The 19,969-nt window shown below is 48.9% G+C and overlaps 1 protein-coding gene across 2 annotated transcripts in view; it reads right to left on the bottom strand.

Moving 5' to 3' along the window:
- Positions 1–19,969, bottom strand: part of MDGA1 (MAM domain containing glycosylphosphatidylinositol anchor 1) — a gene marked incomplete at both ends in the record, with an annotated part of 150,702 nt that overhangs the window by 69,287 nt on the left and 61,446 nt on the right. For both annotated transcript variants that reach the window (XM_082481839.1, XM_082481838.1), the window contains 3 exons: positions 10,106–10,399; positions 13,680–14,009; positions 14,411–14,680. In XM_082481839.1, the coding sequence (XP_082337965.1) occupies positions 10,106–10,399; positions 13,680–14,009; positions 14,411–14,680 (894 nt within the window). The remainder of the gene's footprint in view (positions 1–10,105; positions 10,400–13,679; positions 14,010–14,410; positions 14,681–19,969) is intronic.

Here is a 19,969-nt window from a genome sequence, read left to right as displayed (position 1 = left end):
ATGCAAATGCCACTATTATTTACTGTTCTTTTGACCTCAATCACAGCCACTGTCGGGAGCCCTTGTTAGTTTTGGCACTCCAACCGATTCCTCCCATCAAATGCTTGGCTGAGTTCGGCCCAGAGTTGTAGCATATTTGTGACAGATGAGATTTACGGCACTTGTTTGATCAGATGTGAGAGCAGGTCACAACAGATCAAGAGCCTATAAAGGGTCAACTGGAATGGCTTTCAGTTGCCATTCTTTCTTTAGCTAGTGGGGATTTATCCCAGATGCTTCCTCCCCACAGAAATGGAGTAATTTTCAGTCTCTTCTTCAGTCAGCTTCCTCCCAGTCAACAGTAATGAAAAATTTCCATGGTTTCCTGCGATCACACACGACCCTAGAAACAAGGACTCCAAAGTCATACAAAATGCAACAGGTCTGCATGCAACTAGGAAATTTAAGCACGTCTGTCAATTCCTGGAACCAATGAGGGTTTTGCAGGTTCATCACTGGGTTCATAAAAGAAAACCGACTGTTTTACCTCAAGTTCTGTAGCCAATTAAATTTGAATCAGAAGCAAAACTGAGATAAGGTAGGAGCATGTGCGCACACGTGCTTATTTGTGTTTGCAATAGAGAGGCAAAGAGGAATGGAAATCAGGAACTATATGAAGTGAAATAGGGTGAGAGGGGCGCACGCTGGAAATGTGAGCTCTGCTTATTGAGAAAACACTGTTTCTCGGCTTCAAAGAGAAAACAGTTTCTTTCTCAGAGACTGGCCCAAATGGAAACACACAAACTACTAACCAAATGGTTGTTTCCCCACAGAAAGCCCCAAAAGGCCCCTTCCTAAAAACTGCCCTTCCTAAAAACTGAACCCTCAGCCTCCCAGCACAGTGTCCCCGCACGGAACTGGCAGACTTGATAGGATATAGAGGAGCCTGAGCACCTCTGAAATTTAATTCATATTCAGCTTCCCCATAGGAGTGAACGCAATTGGCTCTGTTTCACAGCCTGGGGTCAGGATGCTCAAAATTAATTAAAACTCAGCACCCCCCTGCCCCAGGATACTCAGTTTGCTACTAGGGCTTTTGTTCATATCAGGAGTGACTCGGGGTCTTCCCTGCATAAGCCCTCCTCAAAAGTGGCATCACTATTCTGTATGTTGCCTCCATGTGCCCACCACAGGCCTCCAGTGGGGCAGGAGAAAATAGCCCTGCTCCAGTCCCAGGGCACAGGGAGTAGGTGAGGGATAGCACATGAGCCTGCTCCCACACCCTTGTAGGTGCTGCTTGGCATGGTTTATGGCCCAAAAATCTTGGGTGAAAAGCAAAGGCAGAGGCACAATGCCATGGCACCACATAGCCCTCCCTGGGAAAGGGACTGGGGGAAAAGAGCCTCTGCTCCCCTGGCACAGGTCCTGTGTCAGGTCTGATGTCCTATGCTCCCCTGCAGGTGTGGACAGGTGTTTCCCCCTTCTGTGTGTGTCAGGCTCTTGCGTGGAGGCTGAGACTTACCAAGAGAATTGGTTTTTTTTGGCCTGCTTGGTGTCTTCCTGGTTCTCCCAGTGAGTCCCAGTCTGTGGTGTCTCTCTCCCCACAGCTGGACACTCAACATGCTTACTTCCTGGTCACCGAGAGGCAGAATTTGATAGGGACAGAGTATTTCCTCCTTTCCTGTCCTGTGACTCCAGCCTTAAAACATGAGAGCTGACAGCAGTTCTCTAACTCCCTCCATCTACCACCTCCCTTGCCCCGTGGCTCCTGATGCCGGTGTTACCGCATATAGAGCATGCCTTCCCAAATCTGCTTTGCTCACGTGTCAGCAGCAGCTCTCTCTTTTGCTAGAACATATATACAAACCTTCCCATTCCCTTAGCTCGCCCATCCCCAGTTTAGAACCCCCAAATCAAGATTTTTCTTTTTCAAATATACCCACTACATTGAACCCATACAAAAGCAGGTACCATCTTCTCCTCTCGCTACTGCACTCACCATAAACTCAGATCCCAGTCTCATCTACCACCTGTGGCAGAGAATACCCCGCCACCCCATGCCCCAGGATCCACGGCTCTTTCTCTGCCTTGGCCCAGCTCCCACATCCCCTGGGCATGTACTGGTGCTGTACAGACCAAGAGAGAAAGTTTGGCAACAGCTGCTGTGCCAATCTCACCATCTCTGACCTGCTGACTGGAGGTAAGTGTGTGGCAGAAGTACTTATGGTGTACGTCAGAGAGGAACTTGCGTTACATCCCCATGCAAACAGAAGCAGAGCCAGGACGACCCCTCCCTCCAGCCAGGCTGCCTTGATGCAGTCTGGGTACCACCAGCTGTATCGCAGTTCAGAGATCTTTGATAAAGGTGGTTTTACCTATGGCCTAAACCCAGACAACTACAACAGGGCTAAAAAACAAAGTGGTTTCTTCAGAATGGCAAGATGGCAAGCGCTGGGGAAGTGTCTGACAGTACTTTGGCAGCAGCAGGCTCCTGTGGCTTAAAGACGAGGACACGCTTGAGTGAGACCCAAACATGCATGGCCCTGCAGGACGCCCAGCACAAAGTGTTTGAGAGGGTTGCGGAGTTGTTTTTTATCCCAACAAGTTGACATATAGCTAGGTCCTTCAGGGAAAATAGCTGCCGTGGCAGGAAAACCTTAAAAGGAGTGACTGAATTGGAACAGTACAAGATGTGGTGTTCAGACCTGAAATGGCCACGGTAGGTCCACAGAGAGATGGCCAAGACTGTCTGCCACCCACAGTATCTATACAGCTCTTGTCTCTCCTTTCCTGACAAAACTGTAGAGCCTGGATCTCTCTCTCTCTCTCTCTCTCTCTCGATAAAATTAAGTTGCTCTTCCTGGCGAGTCTGGCCAAAAAACAGGATAATGGCAGCTTATGGAAAGTGTATTTGTTTCTCCCAACAATATCCGAGAAATGGATTAGCTGATTTAAACCAGTTCTCTTCTGAACAAACAAATCCATCTCTCTAGGCGAGGAGCTCTCACACAAGCTTTTACTCAGCCTGTCATTACAACCACGGAGGTGTTTAGAGTTGAGCTGCGCAAAGGCTGAACGGCAGCGCAGGCAGGCTGCAATCTCATGTAGGAGCCCCAGGTGCCCTCTTTAAGGAGGGCTCTAACCTTCCTGATGCACATATCTGGGTATCATCCTCTCTTCTCTCACACTCATTTACCCAGGGCACAGCGAGGAGGCCTCCCGGTACTTTCCATCTGATGTGCGGTGCCACAGACTGAACGTGCCACCTTTGCAAAATCTGCTTCCCCAGCCTCCACTGCTTCGGTGAATTCTCCCTGCCATCTGGGCCTTTTGCTTTGTGTCTCAAGTCTCCTATATCTCCTGGCCACCATAGCGTGCAGACATGCTCTGTCAGACCAATTTCAATCAAAGAGGTAAATCAGAAAAGCTCTCAGGGCACAAGGGAGACTTCCCAAGAAAATCTCGGTGAATGGCAGCATGTGGGAACCCTCCCCACAAGGCAGCAAGCAGAGGAGAGACCAGGGTCCTGCAGGGAAAGTCCTAACCGCTACACAACAAGGGGAAAAATTCAGGCCAGTCAAAATTCACAGAACTACTTTACCCTGTGAAAGACACCGCCCTCCAAAGCTACATACACCAAACGCTACAAGAAAGCAGCACTGAGAGTGCCGGGGCTTTGCTCTGCAAACATAAAGACTGCAGAGGTGGTCACAAAGAAGAAGGTTTCAGCTAAGCATCCTTAGCCTGTCAGTCCACCCGCCCCTCAATGCCATGAGACCAGCAGGAGGGCAGGGCCAACACGTCCTCGACAAACAGGAGCTGTCCTCTCTGCAGACGCATTTGGTACAACCCCGTCTGATACAACCCCATCTGAAGACCCAACCCGAAAGTGCTGTAAGTGCCGTCACAGCCTCCGTCTGCCAGGCCCCTGGACCTAGAGATGGCAATTGTTAAAACAAATCTGAGGCCAGCTAAGTCTCTGCGGTCGTTACAGTGCTCTCAACCATGGCCATTTGGGCTTACAGCCATGACTGAGTAAAACTGATTCCTCCTCCAGCCTGTCCTTAGACTGACAACTGTAATTAGCTGTTAGCTGCCCAGGCACTGGGAAGCAGCGTGAGCAAAGCTGACGCCGTATTGCCGAGGACAGGGCTACGTGCACAAACACGAGCTCTAAGCAACTTAATCCCGGCCACAATACTGCTAGTGGAAAGCGTGTTGACAATCGGGAACAAAACTCTCTGCTCGTAACAGGGTGAACGGGGGGTTCTGTGCATTGATAGAAACACCGACATAACGTGTGTACTGTCAGTGCAGTCACACAAACCTCTGTACAACAAATCAGGGGATAAACAGGGAGGATTTCCATCAAAGTGGGACCAGTGATCGGGTCAGGCTTTGTTCAGACTGCTGGTTCAAGGTTGTGCCCATGACTACAAATGGTTTTCTTCTTTTCACTAATGAAAGTCTCCAGGTTTGCAAACCCTGAACTTGTAGAAGGCACGGTTTTCCTGTGGCTTTGAATGCTGAAACACCTTCCCCAGAACATCATTTCATTCTTAAGCCTCTGATGGTTTAAAATGAACGAGAGCATCCCAGAGCTCTGGTTGGTATGAGAGCCTGGGGTTTCCCTCTCTTGGGAACAAGACCTGCACCGTGTAGAACAGTGATATCGAAGCATGAATGGAAAGGCAGGAAAGCCCCAGCCACTGCAAGGGTAGAAAAAAGAATATTTAAAAATCACCTTCTGCTCCCAAGTTAACTCCTGAACTGTGCTCCTCAGCTTGGAGGAGGGCGTCAGCATGCATTGTGCTGATGAAAATAATAAAAAAAATAATTAAAACAGTCACTATTAATAAATATACTCAGAAATGAAACAAGCCAAGTCTAAAAGTCTTAGCAGATGGCTCCATACTCCAGCTCACATGGCCAAGCAGCAAGACAGATAAGCCAGCTCAGCCACAGATATGGGTCAGCTCTGGCCACCGACAGTCTCATTTCTCTTAGGCTTCCTTCACATAGGCAGGGAGAGCTGCAAGGAGCTCTCAGGAGCCAAAAGCCCAGTCCCAGCTGCTCTGAAGAAACATCTCCATGCCAGGAGCATGTCTCAAGAGCACTTTTAATGGAGCAGTTAATATCCAAGCTTATGTTTCAGAGGGAGCAGGGCACCAGCAAAGCGCACTGACATTGAGCGATGGCTTCAACAGCTGATCGAAACAGTTTAACGCATTTCCATTTCCAGTTGTGCGGATCCAGCAATGCTTCTTACTTATTTACAGTATCACCCGCTCCTCTCCTCCCTGCTCTTCTGTTTGCTACACAGATAACAGAGGAAATTGATGTTGACTATTGCCCGCCTGATGTACAGCGTTGCCGATGGGTTCAGCAGGATCTTAAGGAGGAATGAGGCAACAGCGTGTGACCAGGAATAACACTTGCCAGCGTGTGAGCTTGAACAGGAAATATATCTGTGCCCACCTGAACATTAGTTTAAGTGACAAGGGCAACAGATGCCCCAGCAGGAGGTATTCTGGCTGTCTTCCAGGTCAGGGCAGAGCCAGACCTGCTGGTCACCAGCACTATGGCAATGCCTATGTCTAGGACTACGCAATGGCTCCTGAAGTCCTGGTAACCACAATAACTGCCCCTCCAAAGAGAATGCCAGTCTGCTTTCCTGATTACACCTAATGCTCACTATGCTTTGAAGATACAGCACAAAAATTCACCTGCTGCTTAATATGGCAAAACTCTACCTAAGGGCAATAACCGTAATCCTTTAGAGATCAATCCCAGATGATTGTGGACTATTATTTTGGATCCAGAAGGGGCCAAATTCGCAGACCATGTTATTCCAGGGAAGGAGACACTCTGGTTAATTCCTCTTCTAGTCCTTCTTCCTGCCAAGATCGCACCTTCTCTGTGATCCAAAGGTGAGAAACAGGATCATCTTTCAGACCTGACTATCCAAACCAAGGTCAACCTTATGTAAATATCTCCTCTTCCTTCTTCCCTTCTTTCTCTGGGCACTTAGAGGCACCAAGACTTCTGCCAAAGACAAAAATGGCATCAGCAAAAGTCTGCTTATCCAGTCATCAGAATTTGGTTAACTAATTAACATGTCTCAACAGAGGAGACAGGCGCTCTGCTACCAGGCTTTGGTGGTTATCCAAAGAGGGAGAACTCATTCAGGTGATTGAGCAAGGGCCAGAGACAGCAAGTAGTGAGTGTTGTGAGGGAGGATAAACCTATCTGTGGGAAATTACTGGAGCAGAGGTATCAAGGATTAGGCGTGACAAAGAGCACAGGGTTGAGCTGGACTTTGAGCTGTCCAGTAGTTTATGATGTGCTGTTGAGGACTGACAAAGCATCAGAGCTGACACAGTATCATTCAAGCAGGATCATGTACCAGGATTGCAATTTACACCACACTGTTATATGAGGCTCTAACAGACCAAATGTAATATTCACCATGATGAGACTGACATCTCAAACAGCTAGAGTTTAGAGTCAGTACTAATCTTTGTAATTCATAGAGATGCTATTTTGACCAGGCTTTTAGGATACATGGCTAATATCTTATTTGCAATTTGTTATTACGGACGTGCTAAATTTCTATCTAGGTAGCATCCTTTTCGGTGATCCACACATACACTCTTTCTTTCCTCCTTTCATACATGTTGGCTCAAATGACACTTTGTATTCCAAAACCCAGTGCGCTGCACATTTTCAAGCCCAGTGTGTGTTTCACAGCCTTATGCTATCTCACCTACACAGGGTGACCCAGCCCTGATTTTAAACCCACCTCTGCAGAGGATTCATTCCTCTGCTGGGATTTTCTTGAGCAAGTACCTGGTCCTGAAAAAAGCGTGACAACACATCAGCAATAGCATTGATATTATTAAGAACAGCACTCTGCCCTTCCATTACTATTTTTATGTCAAGATTTCAAAGCGTTATGTTTATTATGCCCCACAAATCCTTGAAGAGATGGGTCAGTTTGATTCCTGTTTTGAGGATACGGAAAAGACGACAAGACACTGCCACTCTAAGTGGTAGCCAGATTCCTAGGAGTACTGACAAGCCCAATCTCTCACTCTAACCAGTATACAACATTTCTTCATCCTAACCACGGAGCTATAAGGCTGCAAGGATTTTCATGAACTTATTAATCTTCCAAAGCTCTACAGTTCAGACCAAGAAGTCCAGGGAACACACCATCCAGCCTGTCAGAGAGCTGATGATAGACAATTACAGCTCATAAGATAAAAGGAGAGCAACTTTTTCTGCTTGCAAAATACAAAAAATAATAAAAAGCCCAAACACTTTTCTTTTCTTGGGTTTTTTTGACAGCTGACTTGTTCTTTTTGTCTTCTTATTCTCTTTCCACTACTGCAGTGCAGTTGGCTAAGCCTATTTCTGGGCTAGTTTGTTACAATACAGCACTATATGCATGAGGGTGAGGGGAGAAAAAGAAAAGAAAAGAGAAACACAGAAACAGGTTCTGACATCTAATCAGATCTGCCGTATTGATTTTGCAACTTTAGCTTTGGAGCAAATCAGAGAAACAACCACATTATCACCCAGAATTCGCTCTTCCCTTGAGTGAGCCAGTTCAAAAGGACCTCACACCGACACATAAACAGGCACGCCTGCATGCACACACACACACACGCGTGCACGCACGCTCGTGTGGATGCAAAACCCATGTAAGCAGCTCTCTGGTGGGATGCACGGGCTGGGGGAGGCGGGGGAAGCGCTCATCACAGAGGCTGCAGGAGCCACACGATCCCCATTTCCGACAAGATGAGAATTCCAGAGCAAGCCACTGGACTAATGAGCTACCCACGCTGGAGAGCAGCGTTTCAATTAACCACGGCGGCCCCCGCCGCGGCACCCACCTCCTTCCAGCTGCGTGAACAAGGAGGAGAGGGATAAACAGGGACTGTGTTGTTTACTCGGAGTTATTTTTGCACGGGGGGGAAAGGGGGATTCTATAAAAGGGATGAGGGCAATTCTTGCCCTACTTTCTTGCTTCGTAGTTTGTTTTTCATGGTGATGGAAGGAGCAAATTGACAGTCCCGAAACAAAAGCTGCCTGCTCAGGCATAGAACAGGTAGTGCCACCGTAAGCTCCTTCCACATTTTCCAAGCAGGAGGTGGCCGCTTGGTCCAACAGTCAGCACGCACCCGGCTCCGACTAAGGGTACACAGAACTGATGGAGAAGGGAAGAGGGCCATTTGGGTGGGCTGCCACATGGACCATGCCACCTTTACTTGGGTGAGATCACAATAAAGCATTTCTTGGCCTTGGGAAGAGCTATAGGAAGAGTACGTTGAGCTGCTCTTTACACAGAAGTTCATCACATCTTTGCCTTCTTAGGGGTTCCACCAAAGGCTCTGCTCCAGAGCAGCTTCTGGCTTGTAACTACCATCTTTCTTGTGTGGGGAGTCACATCCTCCCCCTCCAGCCCAAGATTCGGGGCTGTGATCCCCCTTTAAACCACCTAGTAAGTCTGAATGCATCCCAGGCTCGGCACTGCTGCTCCCTCTGCAGGGGCAATGAGGGTCAGCGAAGACCACACAGCTTTCAATCACCAACACCAAACTGGGGACACCAGCAGGTCTGACAGTTCTTTGCTCCAGAGTGAGATTTTGCTGCATCTCCTATCAGTTCTCAGCGTGACCAAGAGTCACCCTCCCTGCCAAGTCCTGCCATGCCCTACGTGCCTGACCCACCCTGCCTTCCAAAACAGCTTAAACCAAGATGCACATTTCCACCCTGCTTAAGGGAAGCTTCTCCACACACACTTACCTGCATGGAAATCTGCACACAGTTCCCTGTCCCCATCCTGTAATTTAATTCCTGCCATGCTCCTGAATGGACAGACTTAATTTTAAAAGGGGATCTTCGAATACTCAAAGTGCCTGCAGGATTTACTGCTGTGTTCCCAGCAGCTCACATCTGTGAGCAGTGTGCCTGGTTGGCTTCAGCCAGGTTATCCGCTCCGGTCTCACTTCTCTTCTTCCCGGGAAGTGAGCCTGGGAGGACTGTGGCAGCATGTCTAATGAGCGCTGCTGTGCTGCGTGCGGAGGCTCATCAGTCACAGCCCAGAGGCAGCGTACCTGGGTGCAAATTAACCTGCTCCCTACCCATCCCACCACCTGCCACATCCATGCTGCTCAGAGGACTCTCAGAGAGTTCAGCCGTTGCACTATCCCGATGGGTCGAGGTCTGCAAGGAGGGCTACCCCTACGGTCACAGTTCCTTCCAGACCAAGGCTTTTCACCCAGCTGCCTTCTCTCTGTCTCTTTCAAAGTCTTGAAGGAGAGAGCACAGGACCCGCATGTCAAAACACACCTCAACAGCATGAGAACTGAGCACGCATTCACTTCTCTGGAGAGAGAAAGCACTGCAGGGAAAGGACAGAGACGGTCACCCAACACGGATACCAGCAGCATCCCTCCTCTATGTTCACCTTTGTGCACAGATACCGCCTTCAAGCAGGGTTGGGAGCACCACCCATCGCTGAAATCACTCAATACACCACATGCTAAGAATCAGTTTTCTGTTACTCACAGTTTTATCGCATGGAAACCATTTGGGATTATGCAGTCCCTATTAGGGACTGAGGAAAAATGGTTCAGGCACATCCAGAAATGAGAACTGCGGTAACTAAGCTGAAGAAAGGGTTGTGGGGTGGAAATGGTCTAATTAACATTCATTTGCTACCTTTTGAGTGCTTGGCTTTACAAACTTACTAATATACCCTGAAGGTATTTTACACGTATGTAATGCACACAAACACACACCTGCTAAAGCTGCTGTTCTGCACTCCTCCACTGGCAGGGAAATGGAAAGTATTATATACAAACACACACAACACCTCTCCCTTCCACTTGCAAGACGCGGTCCATACGGTATCCTGCCCTTAGCCTTGTATAGCCAGGCCAATTAAATATAAACTGTTCAAAGGTCCCCAGACAAAAGAGTTGCGTCTGCTCAGCCCAGTAAGAAAGGTCAACTCTGCCTGAAAGCAGCACTAAGCATGTCAACCCTGCTTAGCCCGCAGGCTTTTGTGTACACAGGCATTCAGACAGGCGCTCCAGTACTGTATGGTTATACTCACACTGCACGTTCAGCTGCACCAGGGCTTCCCGGGGTCTGATGTTAAAGCCATTGTATCTGGCTGTCTGACACTTATAGGTCCCGCTCATTTCTCGGCTCACACTCTCCAGGCGCAGCTTCCCATCATATGTCTCCATCGTCATTGTCCCCGAAGGCATGGGGGTTTCCTTATCTACCCGGGACCAGATGATGGGTGGCTTGGGCTTCCCCCGAACCTCGCACTGCAGCTCAGCCCGGGAGCCCTCTCGGACGGTGATTGTGGACTGACCCTTAGGGACACTGATGGTTGGTGGCACTAAAAGGGAGACAAGAAGGGAATTGTTTTACAGTGAGTTTCCAGCAAGCAAGGAATATTCTTGAGATGCTTGTTCGAGTCACACCAACAGCCCTGAACTCCAAAGGTTTCCATTTGACACAGTGCAGCCCCTATAGGGACACACTACCCATGGAAGTCGTCCTACAGGGGTCTGGGGCTGCAGGGCATCAAGGAAGATTCAACAATGTATCCCAATGCCAAAGGCAAGTACTAGCTGTATTGGGATATTCTCCCAGCTCCCACTCCTCTGGTTGCAAAATGCCGTCCAGCAGCCGGGCTAGCACACAGGAATCCAAAGGCTCTTTGATCCATTTCTCCACTTCTGGTCAGTGAATCTCCCAAATTTGAATTGCAGTCTTTTGGCTAAGAAATAGAAGTCGTATCTGCCAAGGTATCTAGTTCCCTTTTACAGGTCAGATCAAAACTAAGACTTACAGGATTAGTGCTTGTAGATCACATCTCCAGCCTTATCAGACACCCAGGATCGCTGTTCACTCTTAAACCACAGCAAGGAGCCAGCCTTTGCTTACTTCGCATTGAGATTCACAGCGCACTAGTTATCTCTGGCTCACTTGAGCAAGAGCTGGGTCCCAGCAAAGATCACTTCTGGCCTCCCTTCCAGGCCAGGCTGGGAACTGCTCACCCGGCAGAACTGCTGCCAAGCTGGGGCTGAAGCTGGAGGCACGGTACTGCTCAAGAAATATCCAGCTGTCAACCGACAAACAAAACTTTGCTGATAAACAAAGCCCGAAAGAAACCCAATGACTGCAGCTAAAGGGTGCAGAGGTGTTGGTGGGAAGAGGTTTGTTGTTCATGTCCCCAACTCCACCAAGAACTGAGGAAGGGGGTGTTTGTGCTAAACCCCATGTAGTCTTGACATTTGATTTGTATTAGGCTTCAGAGTTAACAGTTCAACTGGGGTAAATAGGGCTGTAATCATTTTCTGAAAGCTCCTCTTTCAGCCCTTCCAGCTGACAGTGGCGACACTGGGATTGACACTTCCATAACTGCAAGGGCCACCTACTTTATTTCTATTTAAATCAAAGTTTAGAACCACAGAGGCTGTAACAAGCTGGTGTGACCAATGTTAACTCAATTCAACTCCAGCCAAGGAGAGTGTGCTACAGTAATTGCACACGTTACAGCCCACAGCTGCTTTAAGAGCAAATTTAGGATGGCTTCAGCCCAATCTCCCTCTCCAGTGACCTCCCTATGTAACAGGGAGGCCACATTTTCAATTTGCAGGTCTCCTGTGGGCTGGGGAATCTCATCACACCCTGTCCTGCACAGCGCGAAGGGACGACAGCACTCTCGGTGCCCAGCACTGCCAGCAGCTGCTCACCTGGCGAGAGGCAATTTTGTCCGTGGGGAAAATCTGTAAATTGCATTTGAAGATTTTTTTTTTTTTTTTTAATTATAGCTATCTCCTCAGAGCTGCTCAGCGGAGGCAGCCACCTTGGCAAGCTCAGGCTTTGCTCAGCAGGGAAACATGGAGCCACCGCTGCCGCCCCCCTGCTCCGATTCCCTGGTCTGGGGAAAACTCGCTGGGTTTTCATGTGGGAACCACAGGTCGGAAGCAGCTCATGTCTGTTCATGGGGACGCCGCACGCTGGACAGCCTCAGCTGCTGCATGAAGGGCTGCTCCAGTGGGGATGGATGTTTTCATTCCCTGGGTCACAAAGCGGTCCTGCTGACCCAGGATGCCAAAGAGAGGTGTCAAAATGCCCCAGGCTGCCCTCCCGTCCTTCCCCATCAGCAGTAGCCACATGAGTATGTGGGGCTCCTCCTCCACTGGCTGGGCCCGAGCACTGGGCAACCTGCCACCGCAGATACCTCCTTTGAGGCAGCAGCTGGCTGGCACCTGGACCAACACCTGCACCAATAGACACTGCCCAGCCTTTTGGTGGGATCATCCTGGGTCTCCCAGCCCTCGGCTGCCTCCTCCCCTTGCAGTCTTAAACACAAATGCACTCTGCCATCTAGTGATCTTGGGCAAAAAGGATTGCTCGTGGCAGCAGCAGCTATATAAGTTTGGGAGACCTGGCTTTGCACCGGGATTGGGGGGTTCCTGAGGTTTTATTCCCTGCTGGTACAGCAGGGATGGTGTCTGCTGGCACAGAGAGATCCCCACTTGCCAGCAGTAGGGAAGCACCACCCTTCAGTGTTTATTAGGTCCATGGCACGGTCAGGGCTGGGTCTCCAGGCTGCTAGTGAGCAGTGGGCACAGTCCCATTGGGAGCAATCTGGCCATGGTGTTTCTGCTGGAAGACAGGGTCTTCCCAAAGCATCAAAAGCAGTCACAGCACCTTCTGCTGGTGGGCTGAAGCAAGCAATGTCCAGAATCAAGACTGGGAACAGCCTGACCAACGGATCCAGCACAACCAGGGACTGAGAAGAAACTTTCCATGAAGGTTTAGGACAAAATCTGTGGGCAGTTGGTCCCCTCGGTAGTCCTTACCAGATTACTAGTTCAATGCTGCTTTGTGCTGTACCCACAAGGTCCTGGAAAGGCAACAAGGTGACATGGATGTAACAGAGAGCAGAGCTGGACCCACCACTTCCCCAGAAGCCAAAAGACAGCCCTGAGACCCTACATTTCATTCCCCAAGGTGACTGACAAACACACTTAGGGATTAGTCCTGTCCTCACCAAGCCACGGGGTGAACCTTTGACCCTAATTTTAAAGGGGGAGGCATTTATAGCACTTGGACTCCTACAGATAGTGCCCAAGACAGATTGCAATTGCAATCCAGTAAACATTAAAGCTCTTCACGCAATTTGCTATGACAGATGATACCAATCTCCTGGCCACAGCTCTAAAGAAAGGGACATTCCTCTTAAGCAATGCCAAAGAGAAGAAAGAGCAGCTTTCCTTCTCTTTTACTCCCTTCTAAGCAAAGGGCCGTTTGAAATTTGGTGGAATATCATCCCCTCTTTCTTCCTTCACAATTTGGAGGCTTCTTTGAACAATCACACTGTAAACCTGCCTCAGTAGCTTTGACTGGACTGCAGTCTGGATTTTTCATAGGGAGAAAACATAAAGGAAGATCTGCTTGGTGTACAACACACCTGGCAGAGGATCTCTATTACCTAGCTCTGCTCTCAGCCAAATGCTCGCCTGAGGATCTGATACTTTTTCCCACTGGGATTCAAGACACTCATGTGGGGTCCTTCAAAAAAGCCAGAGTGATGGGGGCTGGGGGCAGCTAGCGATGCCAACCACTCTCCTGTTGTCCCCAGCTGCCACAGAGAGGCTCACCTGTCTCTGAGGAGATGTTCACCTCCACACTGAGGTCAGGAATGGGTGCTCCCTGAAAGGTAGCCACGCAGAGGTAGGTGCCATAGTCACTGAATCTCAGGTCAATAATCTCCAGGCTGCAGGTCACAGGTGGGAGCTCGGGGTCATTCCTGGTGATGAGCAGCCGGTCTGAGAACCTGGCTGGTTTCCCGTTCTTGTACCAGGAATAGACAACTTTCTCCTGGGGGACAGCATCCACGTGGCATGAAAGCTTCAAGTCCTGCCCTAACTGGATGGTCTCGCTCTCTTTGATCACATCAGGGGTGATTTGGAACGTGGCATTCTTCATGGCTGGGACAAACACAAGTGCAAAACTGGTTAGGGTCAGCGAGCTGTCTTGCATGGGACAGGACAACAGCTCTTTGCTCCTCAGGAAGGCAACATCTTCATGCAAAATCTGCCTCAAGACCTCCCCCAGTTATGTTCCCACCACAGATTCCCAGGGCCTCACATCTGGCAGTCTGGGATCATTCTCTAGCCCCGGACAGTGCTACAGCCCAGGACGAGGCTGCAAGCAGTGCTAGCACAGCCTGCTGGTCTGGTAGCAAAGCAGCTTGCACAGCAGCTTCTCCAGAATATTAGTCTCTGCTAAGTATCACACTCACTCTCAGGTAAACAAGAACAGCCAGGAGGAATGCAAATCTAGCCCCTCCACCCTGAAAACCCATGCTCTGAGAAAGAGAGCAACTTACACCGCACCAGCAAGTTCACTGTCTTCTTTGCTGGGTTCCCCACGTTGTTGATGGCTGTGCAGTTGTAGTAGCCTGAGTCTTCCACGCGTATCCTCCAGATAGTGAGGTTGCCTCCTTGCACAAGGCTGTTGGGAGGCAATGGGCCAGGAGAGTGAGACCAAACCACCTCTGGCTGTGGGTCACCACCTGTCAGAGAGCACTGCATAGTGATGTTGTCACCAGGGTTGACCACCAGTGTCTCATTGACAGACAGCTTCAGAGCAGGCGGGGCTGGAAAAGTACAAAGAAAAACACTTCAGAGCTTGAAAAAAACCCACCCATTTGCCTATGCACAGCTTCATACTTTCTGGGGTTTGTTCTCGAACATGGCTGGCTTGAGTAGGGAGAGCTGGAGAGCTCCACGAATTCATTACAAATAAAAGGTGTTTGTGAACCTAAAGCATTACCATTACTATATCTTTGAGTTAGAGCCCTTTGCTCTGTTATGGTTAGGAAACACTACAGGCAGGACCTCGCACCACGCCAGAATGGAGATCATACCTTAAACACTCCACCGCTAGTGCTTAGGATTGGGGCACAAGCTACATATGATATCTTAGCAGTGTTTAGTGCAGGTTCTCTAGGCTTAGGACTCAGGTCAGAAGAACAGCCTGATGACCCCCCTGTGCACAGGTAGGAGTGGCAACCAGGCAAAATTTGGCAGTGGAAAACCCAAGACTCGAGGCTTGTTGACTCCTGATGCAAACAACTGCAGCAAGGCAGAGGGGCAGTGGAAAGCTGCTGTGGCCCTGCATTAAAAACCTGCACTGCACGCAACCCACTCCCCTGCACACACCGCAGTGTCTTCTGCTTTCCCTGTACGTAACTCCCCTGACTCTAGACAGGCCCTGCAGAAGCATCACTAGAGAAAAGGCCCAACTGGTAGCTCCTGTATCTCCTTTGCTGCAACACTATTGTACGAATCACAGTCTTCTTCTTATGCCTTGGACAGAAACTGGACCAAGTCCTGAGAAAGACAGACAGACAGAAAGAAAGAAAGAAAGAAAGAAAGAAAGAAAGAAAGAAAGAAAGAAAGAAAGGCAGGAGATCAAGAGATGCATTGTCACAAGGCATGGGAAGCTGCAACCATGGATTGAATTTAGCATCTCTGGACCCGATCCAAAGCATGCTGGGAAGCTTAGAAGCTTACTGGGATGACAGTGTTTGCTGGACAGTTCTCACAATGCAAACGGAAGGTCAGGCAGAGCACCAGGTACATGCCCAGTCACAGCCCACTCCTTCTGCCTGACCTCCAGAGCTCCACCCTGATGGAGAAGTGAAGAAGAAAGGACAGGCTCAGAGGAGCCTGCTTGAACCCAAAAGCTGTTTGTGTTCAAAGGACACTTGGGATTAAACCACTCCTCCTATATAGAGTTGCCACCCCGAGAAGGAGTTTTGGAGAAGGTATACCATTAAAAAAGGACCTTGGCTACCCCATGATATGCTTTTCCATCTCTCATACCCAACTAGATGTCTTTGCGGGGCAAAGCCTTTGCCTGGCAGCTGGCCTTTGCGGCTCAGAGCCTGACACAGAGGACCAGGACCTGTCTGCACCATACCAGACCAGGACCAGCAGCTCTGCACACGGTCTTAACTTCCTTCACCTCCAAGGGCATCAAATACACTTCTCTATAGACCCAGGGGCTATAGACCAGGTCACAAGGATTGTCTTTCATGCACAACTGAACAACTGGGACTGACTCAAAGTGTCTAGACAACCTCTCCTTTGAATACCCTTGTACCTGTTTTGGTTTATTTTATTTCTGCACCTTTCTCACTACATCCCCCTCCAGGAACTGATCCAAAAAACTTCCCTTTGTATTCTCTATTTCATCCCATGAAAAGCCTTTTAAAAGCCCTTGTCAGCACCGTCACTGGCTCCATCCAGACAGAGCTGAGAAAGTAGCAGTCCCCAGCACAGAGACGGGGAGTGTGTTTTAAGTAACAGCCATAATAATGCAAAATAAGACATTGTTCCATATTCATGAAGCCTGATTTAACAGCATCATTATTTCTGCCTCTTCTCTCCCTGGACCCCACGTTAATGAGCTGTGCTGGATTTGTGTTGGATCTCTGAATTACAGCCCATACAAACAAGGCGAGGAGGACTGCTCTCTCCTCAGCACCGGCGCCATAATTTAGCAGCAAAACTACTGCCATGCTGGGATATTGCTTTGGGGCACTGAATCAAATGTCCTCTCCCTGACCACGGCGCGTGCTGTTTGTGCCAGAGGTGTCCAGATGTGCCTAAGGAAGAAGGTGGTTCCTCTGCCACCTGCACTGGTCATTTTGAGGCCAGTGGTTGGAGTCCTTGAATTTTGGCAGACCACAGCCCACACTCGGAGCCTCTGACAGGTCTCTTTGCTGGAGTCCTGGAAGTGGTATGCAAGGGTTAATGCGCACTAATTGGCAAAGGAAGGATTTGTACACCCTCTCCAAGCTCCAGGTGGTGTCATGAGACTCATCAAAGCCCAGGAACCCAATAGCTCAACTCATGGTGGTTGGGGCAGGACACACTCCTGTCACTAACAGGCTGTCAGATGAGAGTAGCTGATACCAAGTAGCTGTTCCTGCCCTCTGACACTGAACTGGTCTCAGGTTCACAGGACACCAGACGAGCTGGCAGATGCAGCATCTTGCCTGGGAATCTCTACCCATCCCCGTCAGAGCCAGAGAAAGGCTGAGACCAGCCTAGGCCCAGAGAGATGTCAGAGTTGGGGTGCACAAACCAGAGGTCTTGCAGAGGTCCTGCAGGCCAGGTTAAGAGTTAGGGATCTTGCGGCGTTTGATGTGCACATATCTGAACAACGCTCATCTTGCCCAGCAGTGACATGTTCTGGGCAAGGCAACATGGGGAAAAAAAAAGTGACACGCTGGTGCAAGCACTGCCTCAGGGCAAGCTGTGCATGTGTGTGTGTGTGTGTGTGTGTGTGTGTGTGCGTGCAGGAGGGAGGCAGGGAAACTGCAAAGCTGCCACCCGCACAGCTCCAGGCAGCGAGCTCCCATGATGTTCCCCAAAACAGAGCCCTGGCTGTGGCAGCCTGCATGGGCTCCCACTCCCACTCCTGTCAGCAGACAGAGGTTAACAGTCTGCAGACATTGTTATGCAGGAGATGAATCTCATTTATTTGTAACCTGTGGCAATTCCTTTTGTTCTTGGCTCAGAAAACCTGCTGGCGGAGTCTGCCGAGCAGCGAGGGGACCATTAAAAACAAAGAGTCGCTTTCAATTCCCTTTGAAGTCCAATTTGCTGCAGTAAAACTGCAGGAGAATTAACCAGCTGGGCTGCTTAATTTTGCAGAAATCGAGGAAGGGGGGAAACATCAGCCCAGCCCTGCTGGAGCAGGTGACTACAGCCCGGTGCTGAGCTGGTCCTGTGGCTCTGCAGACCCAACCTGCTGGTCTGGAGCCACACAACAGCAGCAGGACAGAAGAGGAACAGGAGAAACCTCCTCCCCATTAAGGCTGCAGACCGAGAACCGGTACCCTGCTGCGAGGGCGAAGCTGCTGACACAGAGCTGGGCAGAAGCACATCTCCTTGTCGGAGACTAGGATCTGCCCAAAGGCCACCACCAGAGGAGCCAAAGTGAGCCAGCTGAGGAACGGCAAATGAACTGGGAAGAGAAGATTCCCTTGGCCTGACATGACCTGACCCACCGAGTCCCCTCAAGGTCTGTAGTAGTTCGGTCTATAAATATTTAAGAGATCTATTTCCATGCACCTCAGTGCCCTTTGGGCCCTCCTCGGTCGCAAAGGCGAAGGCATCCTGAGCGCAGCTGCTCAGGATTCTGGGCACAGCCAAGGCTACAGAGGTCGCTAAAGCACGAGCACAAGAGGGAAAGAAAAGACCGATGCAAAAAAAGGAGAGAAATAAAGATTTTTCTTTAAATATTTTCTCATCTATGCACAATACTGCCTACAGGGCAAGTAAGCCAGATAACATGAGTATATTTAACATGAAATATTATTTAACATAAGCCCAGCTCACAGTGCAACGCCAGCTTCATTTTCACCTCCAGCTTTTAATTCAATTTCCTAGGAACACGTTTTCCATGGCCCCTTTGAGCTTGTGGTGTCAGGCTCCACTGTAACTTTTTATAAATATGCATCTATAGCTAAACAACAAGAAAAAAGAACTAGATGTATGTGCTACGTGGACTAAGTTCAGAGCTGAAGTTGCTGTAAATCCAGCCATATCACTGGCTTCTGATCTGGCTACAGCCTGAAAATACATTTTCCCCATTCACTCAGTAAAGGGGCTGAACTGAAATGAAGGGTAGTTTACCTGCGCTTGGGCTGGCGGGGGGGGAGTGGACATGAAGAGAAATTTGATTTTCTAACTCTTCAAAGGTAAAGACACAACAGGGAAGAAGAACTGTATGAAATCCCTTTCTTCATCATGAGCACAAGATAAGTTTTTAAAGGGAATGTTCCAGCATTTGCTACAATCTCATCCTGAGATAAACTCAGGCAGTAGCTCAAGACATATTCAGAGATTTTACTACATAGACAACATTTTTTTTTTTTCTGACATTAGCTATAGTTCACTTTCTTAAGCTCGTTATTTTTCTTCTTTCTACATAAAATGATGCAACTATTGCTCTGCACCTTGGGCTCAAGTCAGATCAATAAACATAATTTATACAGTATCAACAATATCCCATCAACAGTTGGCAACATCAAAAGAGTTCAGTTTCCACTGCACAAAGATGACACAAGGGATGCAAACTGCTTTGTGTTACATTAGAGAGGTGAATAATTCAAACAACTACAATGCTTTTCTTTCTGATCATGGAATACTTGAGGGCTGGAAGCAATTTCCTGACATTTACTTATTATTTGAAAATATTCAACATGCGTGGGCTTTGTGGGTGAGGGTTTTCGTGGGTCTGGGGTTTTGGTTTTTTTTTTTTCTGTTTTTTTTAATGGACAGGTTGCAATCGGGTCCTTGTAAGTATTTGGTGTGTGATACTCACTCATCAGTCAGTTATGGCAGGTAAAGCAAGAAGCAACAAACTGATTCTGTTTGCAACTGGAGGCGTATTCAAGCACTGCCAGTATGAATATCAGTGTAAAATTCATTTATTGGGAGGGCACTGGACATATTTGCTTTCCACAAACATCGGCACCAGCGGAGCCCGGTAGCAGGGAAGGGTGCTGAGAGCGCAGCCTGGCAAACCAGGCCAGAGTCACACACGAATGAATTATTTGTTAGAACTCCTGCAGCATCTGCCCCACTCTAGACTGTACCGAATCTATTTTTAAAGTCACTTAGAACTATAAATAAATAAAACAGCGTCTGGATTAAAAACTACATAGTGCCTCAACACCTACACGTAGTCTGTTTTAACGATCTCATGGCAGGCCTGGCCAAGGCACAGGCTATACGCAGAGCGGCAAGAAATTAGAGCATCCCCAGCCACAAAACTTCTGCATGAAGGATTTGCAATCCCAGCAGCCACGTATGTGGACGTGAGGTGCCACAGGCCCAGGACAGGGTGCTGTGTCACCCTCTTGGAG

This window comes from Vanellus vanellus, assembly GCF_965231255.1.
Source record: "Vanellus vanellus genome assembly, chromosome: 3".
NCBI lineage: Eukaryota > Metazoa > Chordata > Aves > Charadriiformes > Charadriidae > Vanellus > Vanellus vanellus.
This window is presented reverse-complemented; position numbering and strand designations above follow the sequence as displayed.